Source organism: Olea europaea, chromosome 16, assembly GCF_002742605.1.
Source record: "Olea europaea var. sylvestris chromosome 16, O_europaea_v1, whole genome shotgun sequence".
Classification (NCBI taxonomy): Eukaryota; Viridiplantae; Streptophyta; class Magnoliopsida; order Lamiales; family Oleaceae; genus Olea; species Olea europaea.
In genome coordinates this window covers 12,192,313-12,214,093 of record NC_036252.1, presented here as the reverse complement: position 1 = coordinate 12,214,093, position 21,781 = coordinate 12,192,313, and the positions used below count along the sequence as shown (strand labels likewise).

Here is a 21,781-nt window from a genome sequence, read left to right as displayed (position 1 = left end):
TAGCACAAATATGATTGTGAACCAAATCATTCCAAATAGGGATAGAAGCAGCAGAACTGCCTTTCTTGATGGTGGAAAATGTGGTGCAATCCCCCTTGATTCCCTAACTTTGCATTTCTTGGAAACATTTCACAGCCAAATATCCCATCCTCTATAACCATAACCAAGAACCATAGCCAAAATGGGTAAATGCAAAATCGCGTCATGGATATCGATATAATGGCACAATGTGCTAAATAAAACCTAGATTTGGATGTAATCAGTAAGACTAAAATTTGGGATTTTTTTGGCAACATAACTTGGAGTGTTGAGGCGTGTTTGGTGAAATGATTATAGCCAGAGAATCAATTAATTGATGAGAGATGCAATTTTGCTTTTTTAAGACGTATTTTTTATTTAAAAAGTATTTAATAATATAATTTGAATATTTTATAAAAATAAGGCATATGGTGTAATTTCCACTTTACGTATAATTTTTAGGTATTTAAGCAATCTGAAGCCCAATTAAAAGACAATTAATTCGTAAGAGCATATCCAAATTCCAGGCCGGTTTTTCTTGTTCGTAGAGCAACAGGAGGACATAGTCGGCGGGGTTAGCTTTTGCCACCAATTTCTCTTGTTTTGGTGTGATTCCTACTCCGATAACTCAACTTCTTCATCACGAAATTCAGAAGGTATGATTTTTGTAAAAACAGGCTTTATCTGTTGATTTCGCACTGGATTTTATTGTTGTGAAGAATTTAATTTCAACACAATTATTTATCGCCATTCTCATCTTTTAGCTCCTCAGAAATCGGTTGGGAGTTTTGGCTATCGGTTATAGGGTTTCTTAAAGTCTTTTGGGTGGTTTTTAGTAGCCATTTTTTAAACTGTCTAATTCATTCTTGAGAATTATTATTCAGCGGTTCTGAAATTCTTTTAAAAGAATCAAATTATGTATATATCTCTTTTAAAAGAAAGGTAGATATGTGTGAACAATATGGAGGACATCACTCTTTACAATTTAATGACTAAAAACGAATATATTTGTGAAGATAATTTTTTTAAGCTTATTTGAAGAGGAATTTCTTTTCTTTTTATCCAATTTTCATTTCTTTTTAGAGTAAATTTGAAATAATTGTTTTAGAAAGGGTGAAATTGAAAGAAAATATGAAAATGGGCAAAAATTAACTGATTTTTTTGGGTTGAGAAATACAACAAAAATTACACTTCACTAGGATTACCTATGCTTCAAGAAACTAACAATAACTTGTTTTCCTAACCTTTCATATACAGTGGGTGGATAAAAATTGGAAAGCAGGTCCAAAGAATTTTATTTTTTCCAAAATTGTTGTTTGTTCATAGTAGGCTTCCTTACGCAACAGAGATTTTCTCGACAATGTATCCATTGAATTTTTTATGTCCGTTTATGGTTTTCCCTTGCATTTGTGAATGATAAATTCTTATAAAATGCTGTTACATTGCCTGTTGTCTTACACCATGTGTTACATTAAATGTTCCTGACATTATTTTTTTTATTTGCTGTTTTTCATATCAGTGTGTGTGTGTAGACTATAAAGAGTTGAAGATATGGATGGTGAAATCGACCATTATGTTGTTTTGGGCTTGCCATCTGGTGAAGAAGGTGCCAAGCTTTCGGAGAAAGAAATTACAAAAGCTTACAGACTGAAGGCCTTGGAATTGCACCCAGATAAGAGACCTGATGACCCAAATGCGCATGACAATTTTCAAAAGCTTACAACATCATATGCGATCCTAAAGGATGAAAAAGCTAGAAAGTTGTTCAATGATCTGCTTCGGGTGAAACGAGAAAAGTTTCAACGCCAGTCACAACAGGACTCCAAGCGCCGGAAGATGATGTCAGATCTCGAAGAAAGAGAGCGATATGCTTTTGCTCCTGACCCCAGCTCGAGAGCTCGAGAAGAGGAAGAGAGAATTGCTAGGAAGCTTAAGGAAGAGATTGCTAGAATTCGTACAATGCATAGTAACAAAGGATCTGCTACTACAACTCCTTCAACGAAAGATACCAATGCAAGGGGAAAAAGTAATATGGATGATGGTGGTAGCGGGTTAGACAAGGAAAAGGTTCTTAAGGTTTCATGGGAGAAGACCGGCGAAGACTATACAGCTCAAAGACTCAGGGAAATTTTTGAGGAGTTTGGTGTGGTGGAAGATGTAGTCATCAAGAGTTCCAAGAAGAAAGGGTCTGCCCTTGTTGTAATGGGGTCTAAAGATGCAGCTGTATGTTTTTTTTTTTTTTTTAAACCTTTTTTTCGTTAATGAATTTCTTTCCACCCAAATTGATTTTTGCAGTTTATCATCTAGTCTCTGAAGGGGCATTTTCTTTGACAGGATGCTGCTATTGGGAATGTCTTGGGGGATCTCTCAAATCCTCTTCTAGTGTTGCCTCTTCAACCAGCTTCATCACCAGTTAACTTTGGTGTAGAGGCTAATACAGAATCCGATGTTCCGAAACTGAGTAATCTTGTTGGTGCTGGATATCAGGCTTTTGAAGAATCAGTACTGGACAAGTTGAAAAAGGTGGGTGCTACTGCCTTGAAAATGTTATTTATTTCATTCAGCATGTTATTCTTGTGTCCTCACTTTATAGCATATAAATTTATTTTCTATGGACATGCATTTACCATGCTATTTTCCATTTTTCTTGGCATTTGACTGTGTAAAATCTTGGCATCACTCACTCGAAATAGGAAGCCATATTTTCATGTTTGCCACATATTTGTTTGGTTGAGTTTGTTACCATTGTCTCTGAGGGAGGTGGGATTGATCTTTGTTACTTTTACATGAGCAAATAAAGAAACAGTCAGTTTAGGATTTCATAAGGGGTTGGGATGAGTGACATTTGGGAGGCGATGTGAAGGGAAGGATCCAACAAGGAGTCATTGTAGTTTCCTGGACTAACTGGGCCAATTAAAATGTCGATGCAGTCCGTGTTGCAATTATGATCAATTTATGATCAGATATGGAATAAGAGGATATTTATAATCATAATTCAGATCTACGGACAGTTGACATGATAAATGAATTGTGAACTTGGAGATATTTCTAAGCTTGGCCTCTTTAACGATGCCAGTAATTCTAATGAAATAGTTGGTATTCTCTTTGCGCTAATATATCTTTTGGACACTCCATAGATGCATGTCATCAGTGCTTGTGGTATCGTGCAACTGATTGCTGCGATTCCTGTGTTTGGGCCTTGCTTGATATTTAATGTGAATAATGGTTGCATAATTTTTTTTAGTAATTACATTTCTACATAATATAGGTGTCTCGAACCCATATCAAGTCTGGTAGATGCCAGAATATGAGATAGCAAAAGAATTTGAAGAAGACAAAAAATTCTAGTTAGTGAATGGAGAGTATTTTAGTAGTAGACCCGAACAGACATTGTGCTTGAATGATGATTATGGGATTTTCTCACACATGATTTCAGTTGCCTATTTCTCTGTTGCTTTTGAAAGAGTATATCTAAATGCATGATTTGTGAACTTTGATATAACCATTTTTGGACTTTTATTGCTTAGATATGAGATGGCCCACTTTGGACTTCTACTTCCCCGAAAATAAGCACATTCTTAATGTTCTTTGTGGGCATCATTTCAGCTCTATAGCTGGATTCCTATTGACCTGCCTATAGTGAAATCAAATCTTATTTACAAGTATACTATTGTGCATAAGCGTGTCTGCCTTAAATTTCAAACAACTAAGATAACAGTGGGCCGTTCGTTGTCATTTCATATTCTCACCATCAAAATTTCTTTCTTCGTCTGGTGTCCATTTATCACTTTGCTTTCACTTTTTTTTTTAATTTTTATTTTTTCAGTCTCCCAAGATCATTTACTATTAACTGTAGCATTTCCTGACTAACTTGTCACTGGTTTTCTAACCTTTCTTTAATGATGACAGGCTGCGCAGAGGCAAAAGTAATGTGTTAAAGAAGAGGAAGTATCTTTTCGATTTTGAAGAAGAGTCTGTTACTCTTTCTAATAAAACATTTAACCTCACTATAAAGGGATATTGGTTTCGGCATGTGATTGCAATTCTATGAGACGGGACGACCTCGTGATTTCTATCGTGCATCAACAAAGTGCCTCAACTTCTTGTGAAGATAAAGCAGGTTGCATGTAATTCCTGTTAAATGCACCTGTTCACCTTATGAACCGTTCTTGTTGCTGTGGTGTCTGTGGATTAAAGAAAAATATGCAAATTTTATAGCTGTAACTGTTATAGTTAACTTATTTTTATTTAAATTTGGTTGTAAAATGCTAGCTCTTAGCCATGCATAAACAGTAACAGTAGTTGGGTTTACAGATCACCTTAACGCTAGTTTTTACCGTAAAAAGTAAAACCTATTGAAATATCTAAAAATCAGTATTTTTTATATGAGAAAAAATTGTTGTTAATCTAATGATCTGTCATTAAATTATCTTAAGTAGGATAAAGATTTGGTTTCCTGAATAATTTTATACTAATTCAATACGTAGTTATTGAATAAAACTTGAAATAGTAGACACTTATGCTACAATGTCAGAGAAAATAATTTTAAGTGAATGCCAGAAAAAATAAATACGTCACTTACACCATTAACAATGGTTATTATCTAAATTGCCAAGGAAAACACCATCACAATGCTAGAAACAAATAAAAGTTTCACTTGCACCATCAACATAGAAGTTCCATTGTTCAGTCTATGGCTCAATGGGCCTGTGATTATTGTAATCCCAATCCGGGAGATCAGAACTTGCGGAGAATCTGAACCATCCTTTTTTCTCACTGTAACTTAAACAAGGTTGCAGAACAAGCCCTATACCGATGGCCAAGAGGCTAAGAACCATTACTTTGAAAGATGCCATAGCCAGGACCACCAATATCAAGAGGCTAGGAGGAATACACAATAGAATTGATCCAAATGTACCTACGGGAATCTTGTACGGTCGAGATGCTGCAGGGTGCTTAATTCTTAGCTTGATGAAAGCTACGAATTCCATTATCATTCCAAAACAGTAAAGGAAGTTCTCCGCGGCAACAATCTCCTGAAAGCTAAGCCACGAAAGCAATATCACACCAGATGCGGAAAACAAAATCCCAAGAAGAGGAGTTCCATAGCGAGACCTCTTGGAAAAACATTCAGGAAGCATCCCGCATTCAGCCATCCCGAGAAGTTGAAATGAATCACTGCTCATCTCAGCCACAAACATCCCCATGTTTGATAGAGCAGAAGCCCCTTGAATCCAAAGTCTCAACCATACCCCACCAAGGATGTTTGCTATGTCGGAGAAATACCCATCACTCCACAGCTCACGATCAAGGGGGACAGCTCCCGTGCCAATGAGAAGGGGAAAAAAGTATCCGAGTACAACCAATATAAGGGCATAGAATAGAGCCTTGGGGAGTGTTCCACCAGGATTTTCAACCTCACCAGCTAGAGTACTGATTGAATCCCAATAATTTAAATTCCAGAACAGAGTATTTAAGAATAATCCCCAATCCACATTGTTCAAATCCAGCACAAACCATCTTGAAGGTTCCAATTCAGGAATTGCTATAACTCCCATAAACAAGAAAGGAAGTAGAGAGAACACCCCTAACAATATAGCAACCCATCCAACTATGGTCATACCCCGGTAGTTCATGTAAGTGAGCATTAATGTCAGCACAAGCACTGCCATAATCCGAGGGAAACCGTCTGCTAGAATTGGTATACCAGATTTCAGATAATCTAGAAATAAAACAGGATAAAGCGCATTGTCAATAACTCCACTTAGCCACTTCATCCACCCTTGCTGGAATCCCCAGTAAGGACCCAATGCCGATGAAACCCAAACCACGTAACCTCCATTCTCAGGGAACATGGTACCCAATTCTGCAGTTATTAGGGCTTCTGGTACACTCCATACCAATGGGAAAAGTAGAAAGCCAAGCAAGGCTAAAAGAGGACCAGCAGCCTGGACACTATCTTCAACTCCAAAAGGTCCACCAGAGACCTCATAAAATATCAGGAAAACAAGAGGTATAATTGAAACCTTATTGAAGTTTTGTAACTTGGGAGAAACACCATCCTCCAAACCTACGTACTCAACATTATTGTCTTCCCTCATCCGAATAGTTGTTAACTTAGCAGAAGAAGCTCTTTGTTTCTGTGTGCAATATCAAAATTGAATATACTCATGGTAGGTAGTAAAAGGAGAGGCAGATATCTGAAAGGGACAGGGCAAAATATCAAGAAAGCAATATAGTAACGAGCTCTCTCAATTCGTTCATTTCGATTTGTGCCTCTCTCCAAAAAGTCAATTGATGAACTTTTACAGATATTGAATTGCTCAAGAGAAAAAAAGTTGGAAACAAGATAATCCAAGCACATTCAACAAACAATTGAAGCAAAATATTTGAGAGTGGACAGAATGTCTGCAAGTCAACATGAAAATCAAATTGCATAATTTATAGATAAAGCATAGCAGCTTAAGCTCTCATGAAATGCAACCAATTCAAAATAATAGATCCAGTTGCCATATACACCTCAAGAAATTTAAAGATCAAAACAATAGATACCTAGGACATGTAAATCTAAACAAGAATAAACTTTTATCAATTAATAAAAAATCATTAATCCTGATTTCCAAAATTTCGTTGATTTTATCCCTCATAATAATCCACAGACCCCCTCAACAAACCATGAAAAATCACCGAATCAACAATATCAGAAACATGAAAAAGATGTAGAGTTCCAATTTTAACTAAATAGCCATAATATTATTAGTTTGAAATATTTTACCCGTGTATTGCACTGCACGGTGATCTGATATGGAAATTGGGGGATTTACAATGTCAAGAAGCGCGGTACTAACCATGGAACGTTAAGGAATGGAAGAAGGTGTGCAGTGTGCTAGAGACGGCGGATCTTTCTAAATGAATTCCCATTTTTGGGGGTTTTTAATGTGGGGAATTTATTATACTTGCTTAGTTGACCGGGGGCAAAATAAGGGTAATGATTTTTAAACATTTCAACAATTTTATTTATATGTTTATTTATTTATTTATTTATTTATTATTATTATTATTATATAGATTATTTTGATAGGAAAAGAATTCTTTCGTACAAAATCTCAATAATACTCCTTTCTTAATTTTCATATATTATACATTTTTTAATATGTCAATAGCTAAAATAAGAATTTGCTATATAAAATGACTACTGCAATGACTCATTATGGATAATATTATTTTTTTATTAAATATTGTTGGGGATCCTAGGAGTTCAAACAACCAAAACAACAATCAACAAACAAGATTCAAGTCAAAAACAAGAAAATAAAATCGGAAGAATACAACCCCTTTATTCTGCCCATTTCTGTCCAGCTTCTTCTTCTTCGTTTCAGCAGCTTCTTCTTAGATTTATGGGTGTTTTTCCAGGCTCAGGAACAGCCCCATGCTATGCCAATTGCCTTCCAAAGAGAGAGGGGGAAAAACCAATGAAGAACCACCACCCTTCTATGAAAAACCGAGAGCTCCACCTTCTGCTGGGGATTATTTGGACCGAGAGCTGCCCCCTCCATTTAAATAATAGAGAGTACATCTGAAGGGGAAGGTAGGAAGACCATGCCTCTGCCAAAACGTGGAAGACCATATATTGTGTCAACCTCACTACTATCAAGTCACAACATTGGGTGGGGTTAGGTGAACCATATCCTCACATTCTTCACCTTGGTTCTCCTAACACTCTCTCTTGGTTGCGAATTTGCACATGGAAGAACTGTTTATCATCATCGCCCACCACCTGCAAGAAAAATTAACCAGTGTCAATGTGTAATAAAGATAAGCACAATCTAAATTTACTTGCAGGTAGAATTTTTGTTCCCATGTCAGAGGGATTCCTATCAGTGTGAATTTTAACGAGATTAACTTCACCTTGAGACAGTTTCTCACGTATAAAATGATACTTTACCTCAATATGTTTAGTTCTTTCATGGTAAACAGGATTTTTACAAAGCAATAAAGCACTTTGACTATCAGTAAACATAACAGGTGTATCATGCATGAAGTTCAATTCTTTTAAAATTCCTTTTAACTAAGTACATTCTTTAGCCGCCTCAGTTATGGCAACATATTCTGCCTCAGTACTTGACAATGTAACTAAAGGCTGCAGCTGTGACTTCCATGTTATACAATTGGTACAGATCGATTAAAGAACCACCACCCTCCTCCCACATGGCAGTTTTCACTGTTGATTAGTTTTAAAAGTAATGCTATTAATCACCACCGGAGTTAAGCACCAGTCTAGGTGACTATTATACATCATTAAATGATAGAATTATTTAAATACAAAGTCATGTGACTCATTTAATTGAATCTATAAAATGTAGACAACTAGACTTGTACTCTAGCGGCACTGGTGCTAGATAGCATTGTTTTTAGTTTTAATGTAATAAATTCAAATTTTGCATTTTTCTATTGCATGTTTAATTACCGTCTTTCTGATTTTCCAGCTATATGCAAATTATGCCATTGGAAAAGATGTCCAGGCAATGAAAGCCGTGGTTGGAGAAGAAGCACTTTCGTCGGAGGATCTGGTCCGTTATAGAATAAGTTTGTCGATTCAATTTTATTTAAAGTAATAATTACAATAACTAATACATCTCCCACTTGAATTAACAGCTATATCTCGAGTTCCTCGACAAGTTTGAGAGGAAATTTGTTGCCCAAGGGGCCTATGACACCCGCAACATCTTCCAGTCACTTGATCTGGCATGGACTCTTCTCCGGATCTTTCCACGGGAACTCCTCCACCGTATACCAGCAAAGACACTCGATCAATACTACAGCCGGGATGTATCTAACTGATGAGAAGGGACGATCTTTTTACTCTATTTCTGTTTGATATGCCCTGTGACATTAATTTTCTTAGTTTGTGGATTTTCTTTATCCGGTTTTAATAATAAAAGTCGAGTCTCAATGAGCCCTAGAAAAGCCAAGGCATTAAGACGTTCATATTCTTTTGAGGAAACCGATTAGATACTGTATTCTTTTAAGTCATTATGTCGATCCTACTTATGTAGTGCGGTATTAGGGTGAAAGGGGCTTTTTGGGAACTTCTGTTTGCTGGACAATTTTTGTTCACGCTGCTTTCCTGTATCTGGCTTGTTCTGTATTATTATGTTAAATAATAATTGGACATATATTTATGTTCTGTTTGTTATAGTAATATTCTTTACATGCAATAAGCACTTCGTTTGATGGAAGTGCATAATCTGAAATTTCTGAGATATTAGGATGGGAAAAAATCTTAACTATTAAAATATCAAATCTATAGAATTCTTTTAAAAATCAGGTCATAAATTAGTATTATCTTTCCTAAAATTATAAATAGATGATTTTAAGTAAGAGAATAAATTAACTTATATTGAGGATTGAGGATTGATAATGGGTAATTGATATTATTCTTTTTTATCTTTTTACTAACTAAAAAAAACAATCAGCTATCTTCTTGTTCAATGTTCTCACAAATTCACTATGTGATTTCTGTGGAATTATTGTTTCCTTCTTTTGAGCAGTTTTTTTCCAGAATAATTTATCACTCTTTTTACATTGATTTTGCATCTATTGGTATGGCACGTAAGTTAAACTATTGTTTGTGAACAATTGTTCCAATCACACACATTGATGCCTACAATATTTTTCGATCATTTTGCTTGAAAATTATGACTTTGACCTAATATATTGTGTAATTGGGACATACAGGTTCTGTGACCAGACTAGTCACAAAATTGTAACAATCTATAGTTGCAAGTATGCATGTACAATTTAAGATTATGACCGTAGACGTGTGATTGAAATATTATCATTTCGTGTGAAGATTATCGTTATGTTGTATGGTTGTGACTTATGAGGTTCAGTGATTGTGACTTAAATTATTTATAAAATGTCATGTGATATTGATTTAATAGATTGTGTATGTGACAGTAATAGGAATATGTAAATATGTGACACTATTTTGTATTTCTCTCTTCGAAATGTGGCCTAAAATATGTTTCTTTGAAAATTATGACTTCGCGTGCGATAATATTGACATGATTTCAAGATTGAAGGCTTCATTTAGAACTTGAGAATGCAAATGCTGAATTTAATTATTCAAAGTCTAATTATCTCTCTCCAAATTATGTGATTTTGAAATCCGTTTAAGATGGAAATTAATTTTCAAATTCGAGATTACTTACTAGACTATATTATTTGATAATATAGATTTAAAAATATTAAACTTACATATTGTCTATAATAAAAGCCTGATTTTTAAAGAAAATTTTTAATAGTTTGATTAATGATAATTAAATCTTAAAATCATGATTTTGCTTAATTTTCTCACATGAGTGCATTGAAGATTTTAAGACAATCATTTAACTTATTGAATGTAGGATTTCTGTTAAAAAATTCCAAACTCGTCAAAAATTTATGTACAATATAAGATTTACACCTAAATCTAAAGATCTTGTGCATTTACAAGATTTTTTTTATTTAACTTTGCCCTAAGTGTAGCCTAGTTGTGTAATTTTTCCTTTTTACAATTATAATTTCCGTCGTGTAGTTTTACATAAAAATCATATATAATATAGATGATTAATATATAATAATTTATTTTATACTATTAAACCCAAGTAATAACCGAAATTACTACATAACCCTATTAAAATCCCAAGAATACTGTATAATAAAATTTGCTTTTTGGATATTGTAACTGGAAATTTTTCAAAGATGGAAAAAATGAGTAGCGTTAAATCTGTACGATGAACATATGGATATGAGTTAAGAGCACTCACTATTGGCGATCGTGACAAATTGGTTTCAGTGAGATATTCATTATGTGTGACGTCTGACGAGTGATCTCTTTGAATTATCTTCTAGAAATTTTTTACAGAATGATTACAGATAATGTGTGTATATTTAATTTTTAACCAAGATTACTGCAACTTTGGATATTCCATGTAATCTGATTATTGTCCAGTAGCAATGGAATGTTCAGGGACTGTTTACCTTAATTGCTGTAATTTTATATATATACACTTATATCGTCGTTTGCAATGTAACTAATTTGAGTATACCACCATCCGACTCTCGTGTTGTTGAATTTCAAGACTCTCTTCTATAAGACCTGAATGACTATACGTTGATAGCACAAATATGATTGTGAACCAAATCATTCCAAATAGGGATAGAAGCAGCAGAACTGCCTTTCTTGATGGTGGAAAATGTGATGCAATCCCCCTTGATTCCCTAACTTTGCATTTCTTGGAAACATTTCACAGCCAAATATCCCATCCTCTATAACCATAACCAAGAACAATAGCCAAAATGGGTAAATGCAAAATCGCGTCATGGATATGGATATAATGGCACAATGTGTTAAATAAAACCTAGATTTTGATGTAATCAATAAGACTAAAATTTGGGATTTTTTTGGCAACATAACTTGGAGTGTTGAGGCGTGTTTGGTGAAATGATTATAGCCAGAGAATCAATTAATTGACGAGAGATGCAATTTCGCTTTTTTAAGACGTATTTTTTATTTAAAAAGTATTTAATAATATAATTTGAATATTTTATAAAAATAAGGCGTATGGTGTAATTTCCACTTTACGTATAATTTTTAGGTATTTAAGCAATCTGAAGCCTAATTAAAAGACAATTAATTCGAAAGAGCATGTCCAAATTCCAGGCCGGTTTTTAAGTCTTGTTCGTCGAGCAATAGGAGGACATAATCGGCGGGGTTAGCTTTTGCCACCAATTTCTCTTGTTTTGCTGTGATTCCTACTCCGGTAATTCAACTTCTTCATCACGAAATTCAGAAGGTATGATTTTTGTAAAAACAGGCTTTATCTGTTGATTTCGCACTGGATTTGATTGTTGTGAAGAATTTAATTTCAACACTTATTTATCGCCATTCTCATCTTTTAGCTCCTCAGAAATCGGTTGGGAGTTTTGGCTATCGGTTATAGGGTTTCTTAAAGTCTTTTGGGTGGTTTTTAGTAGCCATTTTTTAAACTGTCTAATTCATTCTTGAGAATTATTATTCAGCGGTTCTGAAATTCTTTTAAAAGAATCAAATTATGTATATATCTCTTTTAAAAGAAAGGTAGATATGTGTGAACAATATGGAGGACATCACTCTTTACAATTTAATGACTAAAAACGAATATATTTGTGAAGATAATTTTTTTAAGCTTATTTGAAGAGGAATTTCTTTTCTTTTTATCCAATTTTCATTTCTTTTTAGAGTAGATTTGAAATAATTGTTTTAGAAAGGGTGAAATTGAAAGAAAATATGAAAATGGGCAAAAATTCACTGATTTTTGTGGGTTCAGAAATACAACAAAAATTACACTTCACTAGAATTACTTGTGCTTCAAACTAACAATAACTTGTTTTCCTAATCTCTCATAAACAGTGGGTGGATAAAAATTGGAAAGCAGGCCCAGAGATTTTTGTTTTTTATTTTTTCCAAAATTGTTGTTTGTTGATGGTAGGCTTCCTTATGCAACAAAGATTTTCTCGACATTGTCTCTATTGAAATTTTTTTATGTCCGTTTATGGTTTTCCTTTTGCATTTGTGAACAATAAATTATTATAAATGCTGTAACATTGCCTGTTGTATTACACCATGTGTTACGTTAAATGTTCCTGACATTCTATTGTTTATTTGCTGTTTTTCATTTCTCCGTGTGTAGACTATAAAGAGTTGAAGATATGGATGGTGAAATCGACCATTATGTTGTTTTGGGCTTGCCATCTGGTGAAGAAGGTGCCAAGCTTTCGGAGAAAGAAATTACAAAAGCTTACAGACTGAAGGCCTTGGAATTGCACCCAGATAAGAGACCTGATGACCCTAATGCGCATGACAATTTTCAAAAGCTTACGACATCATATGCGATCCTAAAGGATGAAAAAGCTAGAAAGTTGTTTGATGATCTGCTTCGGGTGAAACGAGAAAAGTTTCAACGCCAGTCACAACAGGACTCCAAGCGCCGGAAGATGATGTCAGATCTCGAAGAAAGAGAGCGATATGCTTTTGCTCCTGACCCCAGCTCGAGAGCTCGAGAAGAGGAAGAGAGAATTGCTAGGAAGCTTAAGGAAGAGATTGCTAGAATTCGTACAATGCATAGTAACAAAGGATCTGCTACTACAACTCCTTCAACGAAAGATACCAATGCAAGGGGAAAAAGTAATATGGATGATGGTGGTAGCGGGTTAAACAAGGAAAAGGTTCTTAAGGTTTCATGGGAGAAGACCGGCGAAGACTATACAGCTCAAAGACTCAGGGAAATTTTTGCGGAGTTTGGTGTGGTGGAAGATGTAGTCATCAAGAGTTCCAAGAAGAAAGGGTCTGCCCTTGTTGTAATGGGGTCTAAAGATGCAGCTGTATGTTTTTTTTTTTTTTTTAAACCTTTTTTTCGTTAATGAATTTCTTTCCTCCCAAATTGATTTTTGTAGTTTATCATCTAGTCTCTGAAGGGGCATTTTCTTTGACAGGATGCTGCTACTGGGAATGTCTTGGGGGATCTCTCAAATCCTCTTCTAGTGTTGCCTCTTCAACCAGCTTCGTCACCAGTTAACTTTGGTGTAGAGGCTAATACAGAATCCGATGTTCCGAAACTGAGTAATCTTGTTGGTGCTGGATATCAGGCTTTTGAAGAATCAGTACTGGACAAGTTGAAAAAGGTGGGTGCTACTGCCTTGAAAATGTTATTTATTTCATTCAGCATGTTATTCTTGTGTCCTCACTTTATAGCATATAAATTTATTTTCTATGGACATGCATTTACCATGCTATTTTCCATTTGTCTTGGCATTTGACCTTGTAAAATCTTGGCATCACTCACTCGAAATAGGAAGCCTTATTTTCATGTTTGATCTTTGTTACTTTTACATGAGCAAATAAAGAAACAGTCAGTTTAGGATTTCCTAAGGGGTTGGGATGAGTGACATTTGGGAGGCGATGTGAGGGGAAGGATCCAACAAGGAGTCATTTTAGTTTCCTGGGCTAACTGGGCCAATTAAAATGTCGATGCAGTCCATGTTGCAGTTATAATCAATTTATGATCAGATATGGAATAAGAGGATATTTATAATCATAATTCAGATCTACGGACAGTTGACATGATAAATGAATTGTGAACTTGGAGATATTTCTAAGCTTGGCCTCTTTAACAATGCCAGTAATTCTAATGAAATAGTTGGTATTCTCTTTGCGCTAATATATCTTTTGGACACTCCATAGATGCATGTCATCGGTGCTTGTGGTATCGTGCAACTGATTGCTGCAATTCCTGTGTTTGGGCCTTGCTTGATATTTAATGTGAATAATGGTTGCATAATTTTTTTTTTGTAATTACATTTCTACATAATATAGGTGTCTCGAACCCATATCAAGTCTGGTAGATGCCAGTATATGAGATAGCAAAAGAATTTGAAGAAGACAAAAAATTCTAGTTAGTGAATGGTGAGTATTTTAGTAGTAGACCCGAACAGACATTGTGCTTGAATGATAATTATGGGATTTTCTCACCCATGATTTCAGTTGCCTTATTTCTCCGTTGCTTTTGAAAGAGTATATCTAAATGCATGATTTGTGAACTTTGATATAAGCATTTTTGGACTTCTATTGTTTAGATATGAGATGGCCCACTTTGGACTTCTACTTCCCCGAAAATAAGCACATTCTTAATGTTCTTTGTGGGCATCATTTCAGCTCTATAGCTGGATTCCTATTGACCTGCCTATAGTGAAATCAAATCTTATTTACAAGTATACTATTGTGCATAAGCGTGTCTGCCTTAAATTTCAAACAACTGAGATAATAGTGGGCCGTTCGCATTCATTTCATATTCTCATCATCAATATTTCTTTCTTCGTCCGGTGTCCATTTATCACTTTGCTTTCACTTTTTTTTAATTTTTATTTTTTCAGTCTCCCAAGATCATTTACTATTAACTATAGCATTTCCTGATTGTCACTGGTTTTCTAACCTTTCTTTAATGATGACAGGCTGCGCAGAGGCAAAAGTAATGTGTTAAAGAAGAAGTATCTTTTCGATTTTGAAGAAGAGTCTGTTACTCCTCTTTCTAATAAAACATTTAACCTCACTATAAAGGGATATTGGTTTCGGCATGTGATTGCAATTCTATGAGACGGGACGACCTCGTGATTTCTATCGTACATCAACAAAGTGCCTCAACTTCTTGTGAAGATAAAGCAGGTTGCATGTAGTTCCTGTTAAACGCACCTGTTCACCTTATGAACCGTTCTTGTTGCTGTGGTGTCTGTGGATTAAAGAAAAATATGCAAATTTTATAGCTGTAACTGTTATAGTTAACTTATTTTTATTTAAATTTGGTTGTAAAATGCTAGCTTTTAGCCATGCATGGACAGTAACAGTAGTTGGGTTTACAGATCACATTAAAGCTTGTTTTTACCGTAAAAAGTAAAACCTATTGAAATATCTAAAAATCAATATTTTTTATGAGAAAAAATTGTTGTTAATCTAATGATCTGTCATTAAATTATCTTAAGTAGGATAAAGATTTGGTTTCCTGAATAATTTTATACTAATTCAATACCTAGTTATTGAATAAAACTTGAAATAGTAGACACTTATGCTACAATGTCAGAGAAAATAATTTTAAGTGAATGCCAGAAAAAATAAATAGCTCACTTACACCATTAACAATGGTTATTATCTAAATTGCCAAGGAAAACCCCATCACAATGCTAGAAACAAATAAAAGTTTCACTTGCACCATCAACATAGAAGTTCCATTGTTCAGTCTATGGCTCAATGGGCCTGTGATTATTGTAATCCCAATCCGGGAGATCAGAACTTGCGGAGAATCTGAACCATCCCTTTTTCTCACTGTAACTTAAACAAGGTTGCAGAAGAAGCCCTATACCGATGGCCAAGAGGCTAAGAACCATTACTTTGAAAGATGCCATAGCCAGGACCACCAATATCAAGAGGCTAGGAGGAATACACAATAGAATTGATCCAAATGTACCTACGGGAATCTTGTACGGTCGAGATGCTGCAGGGTGCTTAATTCTTAGCTTGATGAAAGCTACGAATTCCATTATCATTCCAAAACAGTAAAGGAAGTTCTCCGCGGCAACAATCTCCTGAAAGCTAAGCCATGAAAGCAATATCACACCAGATGCGGAAAACAAAATCCCAAGAAGAGGAGTTCCATAGCGAGACCTCTTGGAAAAACATTCAGGAAGCATCCCGCGTTCAGCCATCCCGAGAAGTTGAAATGAATCACTGCTCATCTCAGCCACAAACATCCCCATGTTTGATAGAGCAGAAGCCCCTTGAATCCAAAGTCTCAACCATACCCCACCAAGGATGTTTGCTATGTCGGAGAAATACCCATCACTCCACAGCTCACGATCAAGGGGGACAGCTCCCGTGCCAATGAGAAGGGGAAAAAAGTATCCGAGTACAACCAATATAAGGGCATAGAATAGAGCCTTGGGGAGTGTTCCACCAGGATTTTCAACCTCACCAGCTAGAGTACTGATTGAATCCCAATAATTTAAATTCCAGAACAGAGTATTTAAGTATAATCCCCAATCCACATTGTTCAAATCCAGCACAAACCATCTTGAAGGTTCCAATTCAGGAATCGCTATAACTCCCATAAACAAGAAAGGAAGTAGAGAGAACACCCCTAACAATATAGCAACCCATCCAACTATGGTCATACCCCGGTAGTTCATGTATGTGAGCATTAATGTCAGCACAAGCACAGCCATAATCCGAGGGAAACCGTCTGCTAGAATCGGTATACCCGATTTCAGATAATCTAGAAATAAAACAGGATAAAGCGCATTGTCAATAACTCCACTTAGCCACTTCATCCACCCTTGCTGGAATCCCCAGTAAGGACCCAAAGCCGATGAAACCCAAACCACGTAACCTCCATTCTCAGGGAACATGGTACCCAATTCTGCAGTTATTAGGGCTTCTGGTACACTCCATACCAATGGGAAAAGTAGAAAGCCAAGCAAGGCTAAAAGAGGACCAGCAGCCTGGACGCTATCTTCAACTCCAAAAGGTCCACCAGAGACCTCATAAAATATCAGGAAAACAAGAGGTATAATTGAAACCTTATTGAAGTTTTGTAACTTGGGATAAACACCATCCTCCAAACCTACGTACTCAACATTATTGTCTTCCCTCATCCGAATAGATGTTAACTTAGCAGAAGAAGCTCTTTGTTTCTGTGTGCAATATCAAAATTGAATATACTCATGGTAGGTAGTAAAAGGAGAGGCAGATATCTGAAAGGGACAGGACAAAATATCAAGAAAGCAATATAGTAACGAGCTTTCTCAATTCGTTCATTTCGCTTTGTGTCTCTCTCCAAAAAGTCAATTGATGAACTTTTACAGATATTGAATTGCTCAAGAGAGAAAAAGTTGGAAACAAGATAATCCAAGCACATTCAAGAAACAATTGAAGCAAACTATTTGAGAGTGGACATGAATGTCTGCAAGTCAACATGAAAATCAAATTGCATAATTTATAGACAAAGCATAGCAGATTAAGCTCTCATGAAATGCAACCAACTCAAAATAATAGATCCAGTTGCCATATACACCTCAAGAAATTTAAAGATCAAAATAGTAGATACCTAGGACATGTAAATCTAAACAAGAATAAACTTTTATCAATTAATAAAATCATTAATCCTGATTTCCAAAATTGCGTTGATCTTATCATTCATAATAATCCACAGAATCCCTCAACAAACCATGAAAAATCACCGAATCAACAATATCAGAAACATGAAAAAGATGTAGAGTTCCAATTTTAACTAAATAGCCATAATATACAAGAATAGTACACATAACACTATATTATTAGTTTGAAATATTTTACCCGTGTATTGCACTGCACGGTGATCTAATATGGAAATTGGGGGATTTACAATGTCAAGAAGCGCGGTACTAACCATGGAAAGTTATGGAAGAAGGTGTGCAGTGCGCTAGAGACGGCGGACCTTTCTAAAATGAATTCCCATTTTGGGGGGGTTTTAATGTGGGGAATTTATTATACATGCTTAGTTGTCAGTGGGCAAAATAATTTCAACAATTTTACTATTATTATTATTATTATTCTTATTTTGATAGGAAAAGAATTCTTTTGTACAAAATCTCAATAATACTCTTTTCTTAATTTTCAAATATTATATATTTTCTAAAATGTCAATAGCAAAAATAAGAAACTGCCACATAAAATGACTACTGCAATGATTGATTATGGATACATTGATTTTTTTATTAAATAAAATCATTGTAAAATAGAGAATAGATGTTCACACCCACTCTTTATTGTAAAAAATTAAACTAAAGAGTTTCTTGAAATTTAATTTCAAACTTTTACACTTTAAAATAAGGGAATATCTCAAATTTATAACGTCTCTTGAATACGCGCTAACGATTTTACTTTTAACATTTAAATTAACTCTAAATCGCCTCTTATAATTTAGAAGGTTTACAATATCCTTTCATTCCGTAGTGTTAATTGTCTGTTTAAAGGACTTCAAATAGAGTTTTCTCTTAACGAAGTTCGTTAAACAAACTGCAATCCGAAGTATATTATTAGACTTCAAACATATTGCATTATGTGTTTAATAGAACTCAACGATTTAAAAATTCTCTTCATTAAGGAGAAGATCAATGATTTTGTAGCGATTTTTTTTTTTTGTTTAATTTCATTCTTAACCTGAAAGAGACTTGAAGTCATATCAATGATCTAGCAATGCTTCACTCAACATTTGGACATATGCTAGTCAGTTACACGAGCTGCGGCTCAGGAAGGTCCATCCACACTAGCCCACTGGTCCCATTTCTGCCTCCATTATTCGATGTATTATTCTGTTTTTATAATCTATATCGTGTATCGTGAAATTGTCGTGTATTACCATTTGAATGAAGGAACAACATTTAAACGTTTTTGTGATTTATTTTGTTTTCGAGAGGTTCAAAGTAGTTATAACTCTTAATTGACAATCAACATAAAGTTCAATAAATGTTAGAAATAATATCGATACTGTGTGCTATCCGTTTGAATAATCTTGCTATTTAATGCATTCTTACATATTCGAATTCAAGATAGGAATATTTCGAGTCGTATATGAAAATATGTTTAATTTTACTGGAAAGACTTTGTTAGATAATATAAGATTATTGATTGTCTTTCTATGCGTAAATTGGGTTAAAATGAGATTTTGGGAATTATAGCAAATACTAGTGATAGTATCAGATTCTTAGCATGTATTTTACAATTGATTCTTTTTCTCCGAACTTCCATTTGCATTTGTTTAAATACATTGTATAACTTAGTTAGAATAGTCAAGTTCAACCATCAATTGAGTGTTTATTCATTTTAAACTCGAATTGATTGAATATGAGCTACAATTCAAGTCTTTATGAAGATGATGTCTTTACTCATTTTTACTATTACTTGTCAATGAATCCGTATGATTGCAAAATTTCAGTAGTACATTGGGCCCTTCCTCCCACCCTCAGGGCTTAATTGCCCCCATGCTACCAATATGCGAGGCATCGTCTTAGCCTTCCGCAATCAGAATCATTCCCAATTTTCAGTGCATTCTATTAATACCATCAACCAAAATATCTATTTCTAGTTTACTAAAGCTATCTACCACTAGTAAATATATATCATTGGTCCCCTTAATTCGTAGTTCTATGGAGGTTTGATGTATTTTTTGCAGTGGACAATGAAGTAGGTGGTTATTGTTATGGACAATGTTATATGTACATAATTTTTTTACTTAATCCTTTATCTACTATTTACAATAAGGTGTGATGACTACATTTGGAAAATTTTATAGTCAGGCGTAACCCGTGTGCATTGTAAGAGGGGAGCACCATTCGGTACATTTAGGCCCTGTTTGAGTCCCATTTTCACCTCATTAAAATGAAAAATATTATCGTTATCCATCACATCAAATTACCATTTTTGAATTTCTATCTCTTGTGTGGAGCTCGTAACGACTTTATTTTTCATTCTCATTCTACAAATAATGTGGCTCAAACGGACTCTTAATTTAATCATTATTGCGATCTAATCAGTGATGCATTCTGCTAATGGTATCTTAAATTACACTTTCTAAGAAGACATATGAAAAGACAAATAGTTAATTTAATTAAGATTTCTTAAATTTTTGAAAATATCCAAATCGCCAAATCCATTCTTTATTATTCCAATTACTACTATTCAATGCCAAAATTCTAAGTTTAGCACACGAAGACATTTGATCGACGCAATCCACGCGCTTGGACCACCACCACCAAGTAACTGCTACTTGAGCACGTGTCTTTACAAACTCTCCTTTCCCATTGCGCGTGGACCCTACTCACCTCCTTCACTGACCTACAACTACACACTCTCACCCTCTCTCCTTCCCATTCTCTCCACACACAGACACACAAAAAAAGTTGGATGGAAACTCAGATACTTAATCCTCGCGGCGATTTTGATTTTTCACTGATGAAGTGCTCGCAAGCTCAACGATTTGTCGTAGCCAATGGCATTAATCAATTTCTAAACTCCGATATAGAGATGACTCCGGTTCAAAATTTAAGCTACACCAGCCTGAAAGACATACTTCCGGCATCGCCGTCGTCGATCGGATCTCCGGTGACAATTCGGATGGACAGCTGGAAGGAGATTCCGATCAAGGATCCTTTAGTGCAGCATGCAGCGTGGGCGTACCTGCAGCCTATGGCAGAGCTTAAGCACGATGAAGGGAGATTTTTCGTGAGGAAAATGATGGAAAAGTGCCGTGGATTGGTTGGGTGCTTTAACGACGTCGTTCTGTGGTGGTTAAGAGCCTATCTTCCGAGCAACAGGAGAGCCAGAGTACAAGACAAATGAGGACAAAGTGGACTGTGAAGAGAGAGTCCACAGTACAACACGACAAAGCTGCAGTTTTTTAAAGCTTTGTTTTGACTGGGATATTGATTTTCCTTTTATTTTTTATTTTATTTTTGTGAATATTATAGTAGTATTTTATTAGTTTTTTTAACTCATTAGAATTTTCATTCCCTCAATTTGGGGGAGTGATGTGTAAAATACTAAATAGAATATAAAGCAAGATTTTTAGACTTGGTGTAATATTATTCAGTATTATTAGTGTTTAACATCGATCTAACTGATTGTACTTATATCATTAAATTATCGGTTAAATAAAATACAAGAATTTATGACTTATTTATTAGAACTTATGATATGTTAATATTGAAAATGTTGTCGACATTAAATAACATTTTATTTTTACATGAATCCATTATTTCATTTGCTTGAATGAACTTCAATTTCTTTCTCTCTTCTCCATATGTGATAAATTTAGCCTTCCTTTGTAAATAATTTATAATTTTAGTCAAATCAAACATTAATTATAATTATTTATTTCGTGATTCACCGCTACTTCTATTTATAAATCATTTAAAAAATTTGTCAAACGGAAGGAAGCTCAATAATCTTAGAGATATGTGTTCCAATAGTTGTATAACACAAGATTGGCGTGTAGCTCTTTAAATAAATTATAATAATATACATAATTTAATGGCAATGATTTCTTTATTGATGAAGCAAAATCAAACTGAAACTCTTAACGAGAATAAAATAGGATTATAATTTCATGAATCTTACTTTTTTCTCGCAGACGATATTGTTAATCAACTCAATGTG

General features: G+C 34.8%; 5 protein-coding genes across 13 annotated transcripts; 3 read left to right on the top strand and 2 right to left on the bottom strand.

Moving 5' to 3' along the window:
• The first annotated feature begins 492 nt into the window (after positions 1-492).
• On the top strand, positions 493-4,304 carry LOC111412142 (dnaJ homolog subfamily C member 17-like). 3 transcript variants are annotated; one of them, XM_023042924.1, is made up of 4 exons: positions 493-674; positions 1,542-2,241; positions 2,353-2,541; positions 3,928-4,304. In XM_023042924.1, the coding sequence occupies exons 2-4, from the start codon at positions 1,570-1,572 to the stop codon at positions 3,946-3,948; spliced, it is 882 nt and encodes a 293-aa protein (XP_022898692.1). In that variant the 5' UTR covers positions 493-674; positions 1,542-1,569; the 3' UTR covers positions 3,949-4,304. The 3 variants fall into 3 exon arrangements, with proteins under 3 accessions (XP_022898692.1, XP_022898695.1, XP_022898693.1); XM_023042927.1 differs by having other exon boundaries at positions 513-674; positions 1,551-2,241; XM_023042925.1 differs by having other exon boundaries at positions 513-674; positions 1,538-2,241.
• A 249-nt stretch (positions 4,305-4,553) lies between these two features.
• On the bottom strand, positions 4,554-6,984 carry LOC111412141 (probable polyamine transporter At1g31830). Of its 4 annotated transcripts, none has more exons than XM_023042922.1 (2): positions 6,867-6,984; positions 4,554-6,218 (listed from the first exon to the last, which is right to left on the bottom strand). In XM_023042922.1, the coding sequence occupies exon 2, from the start codon at positions 6,117-6,119 to the stop codon at positions 4,710-4,712; it is 1,410 nt and encodes a 469-aa protein (XP_022898690.1). In that variant the 5' UTR covers positions 6,120-6,218; positions 6,867-6,984; the 3' UTR covers positions 4,554-4,709. The 4 variants fall into 4 exon arrangements, with proteins under 4 accessions (XP_022898690.1, XP_022898689.1, XP_022898691.1 ...); XM_023042921.1 differs by having other exon boundaries at positions 6,794-6,955; XM_023042923.1 differs by having other exon boundaries at positions 4,554-6,158; positions 6,794-6,947.
• A 1,481-nt stretch (positions 6,985-8,465) lies between these two features.
• LOC111412140 (V-type proton ATPase subunit B 2-like) lies at positions 8,466-9,200 on the top strand. The gene is made up of 2 exons (XM_023042919.1): positions 8,466-8,588; positions 8,674-9,200. Exons 1-2 carry the CDS (start codon positions 8,544-8,546, stop codon positions 8,857-8,859), a joined length of 231 nt encoding a protein of 76 aa, XP_022898687.1. The 5' UTR covers positions 8,466-8,543; the 3' UTR covers positions 8,860-9,200.
• A 2,472-nt stretch (positions 9,201-11,672) lies between these two features.
• LOC111412139 (dnaJ homolog subfamily C member 17-like) lies at positions 11,673-15,462 on the top strand. The gene is made up of 4 exons (XM_023042918.1): positions 11,673-11,858; positions 12,735-13,425; positions 13,537-13,725; positions 15,052-15,462. The coding sequence occupies exons 2-4, from the start codon at positions 12,754-12,756 to the stop codon at positions 15,070-15,072; spliced, it is 882 nt and encodes a 293-aa protein (XP_022898686.1). The 5' UTR covers positions 11,673-11,858; positions 12,735-12,753; the 3' UTR covers positions 15,073-15,462.
• Positions 15,463-15,612: 150 nt separating this feature from the next.
• On the bottom strand, positions 15,613-18,104 carry LOC111412137 (probable polyamine transporter At1g31830). 4 transcript variants are annotated; one of them, XM_023042914.1, is made up of 2 exons: positions 18,015-18,104; positions 15,613-17,340 (listed from the first exon to the last, which is right to left on the bottom strand). In XM_023042914.1, the coding sequence occupies exon 2, from the start codon at positions 17,239-17,241 to the stop codon at positions 15,832-15,834; it is 1,410 nt and encodes a 469-aa protein (XP_022898682.1). In that variant the 5' UTR covers positions 17,242-17,340; positions 18,015-18,104; the 3' UTR covers positions 15,613-15,831. The 4 variants fall into 4 exon arrangements, with proteins under 4 accessions (XP_022898682.1, XP_022898681.1, XP_022898683.1 ...); XM_023042913.1 differs by having other exon boundaries at positions 15,613-17,280; positions 18,015-18,073; XM_023042915.1 differs by having other exon boundaries at positions 17,942-18,028.
• Positions 18,105-21,781: the final 3,677 nt, after the last annotated feature.

What these genes read in the sequence shown, in the direction of transcription:
- LOC111412140 (XM_023042919.1), top strand. Translation starts at nt 8,544, where the DNA reads ATGAAAGCCGTGGTTGGAGAAGAAGCACTTTCGTCGGAGGATCTG. An exon ending in CACTTTCGTCGGAGGATCTG is followed by an intron (nt 8,589 to 8,673) that starts GTCCGTTATAGA and finishes TTGAATTAACAG; the next exon opens with CTATATCTCGAGTTCCTCGA.
- LOC111412139 (XM_023042918.1), top strand. Translation starts at nt 12,754, where the DNA reads ATGGATGGTGAAATCGACCATTATGTTGTTTTGGGCTTGCCATCTGGT. An exon ending in TGGGGTCTAAAGATGCAGCT is followed by an intron (nt 13,426 to 13,536) that starts GTATGTTTTTTT and finishes TTTCTTTGACAG; the next exon opens with GATGCTGCTACTGGGAATGT. An exon ending in TACTGGACAAGTTGAAAAAG is followed by an intron (nt 13,726 to 15,051) that starts GTGGGTGCTACT and finishes TAATGATGACAG; the next exon opens with GCTGCGCAGAGGCAAAAGTA.
- LOC111412142 (XM_023042924.1), top strand. Translation starts at nt 1,570, where the DNA reads ATGGATGGTGAAATCGACCATTATGTTGTTTTGGGCTTGCCATCTGGT. An exon ending in TGGGGTCTAAAGATGCAGCT is followed by an intron (nt 2,242 to 2,352) that starts GTATGTTTTTTT and finishes TTTCTTTGACAG; the next exon opens with GATGCTGCTATTGGGAATGT. An exon ending in TACTGGACAAGTTGAAAAAG is followed by an intron (nt 2,542 to 3,927) that starts GTGGGTGCTACT and finishes TAATGATGACAG; the next exon opens with GCTGCGCAGAGGCAAAAGTA.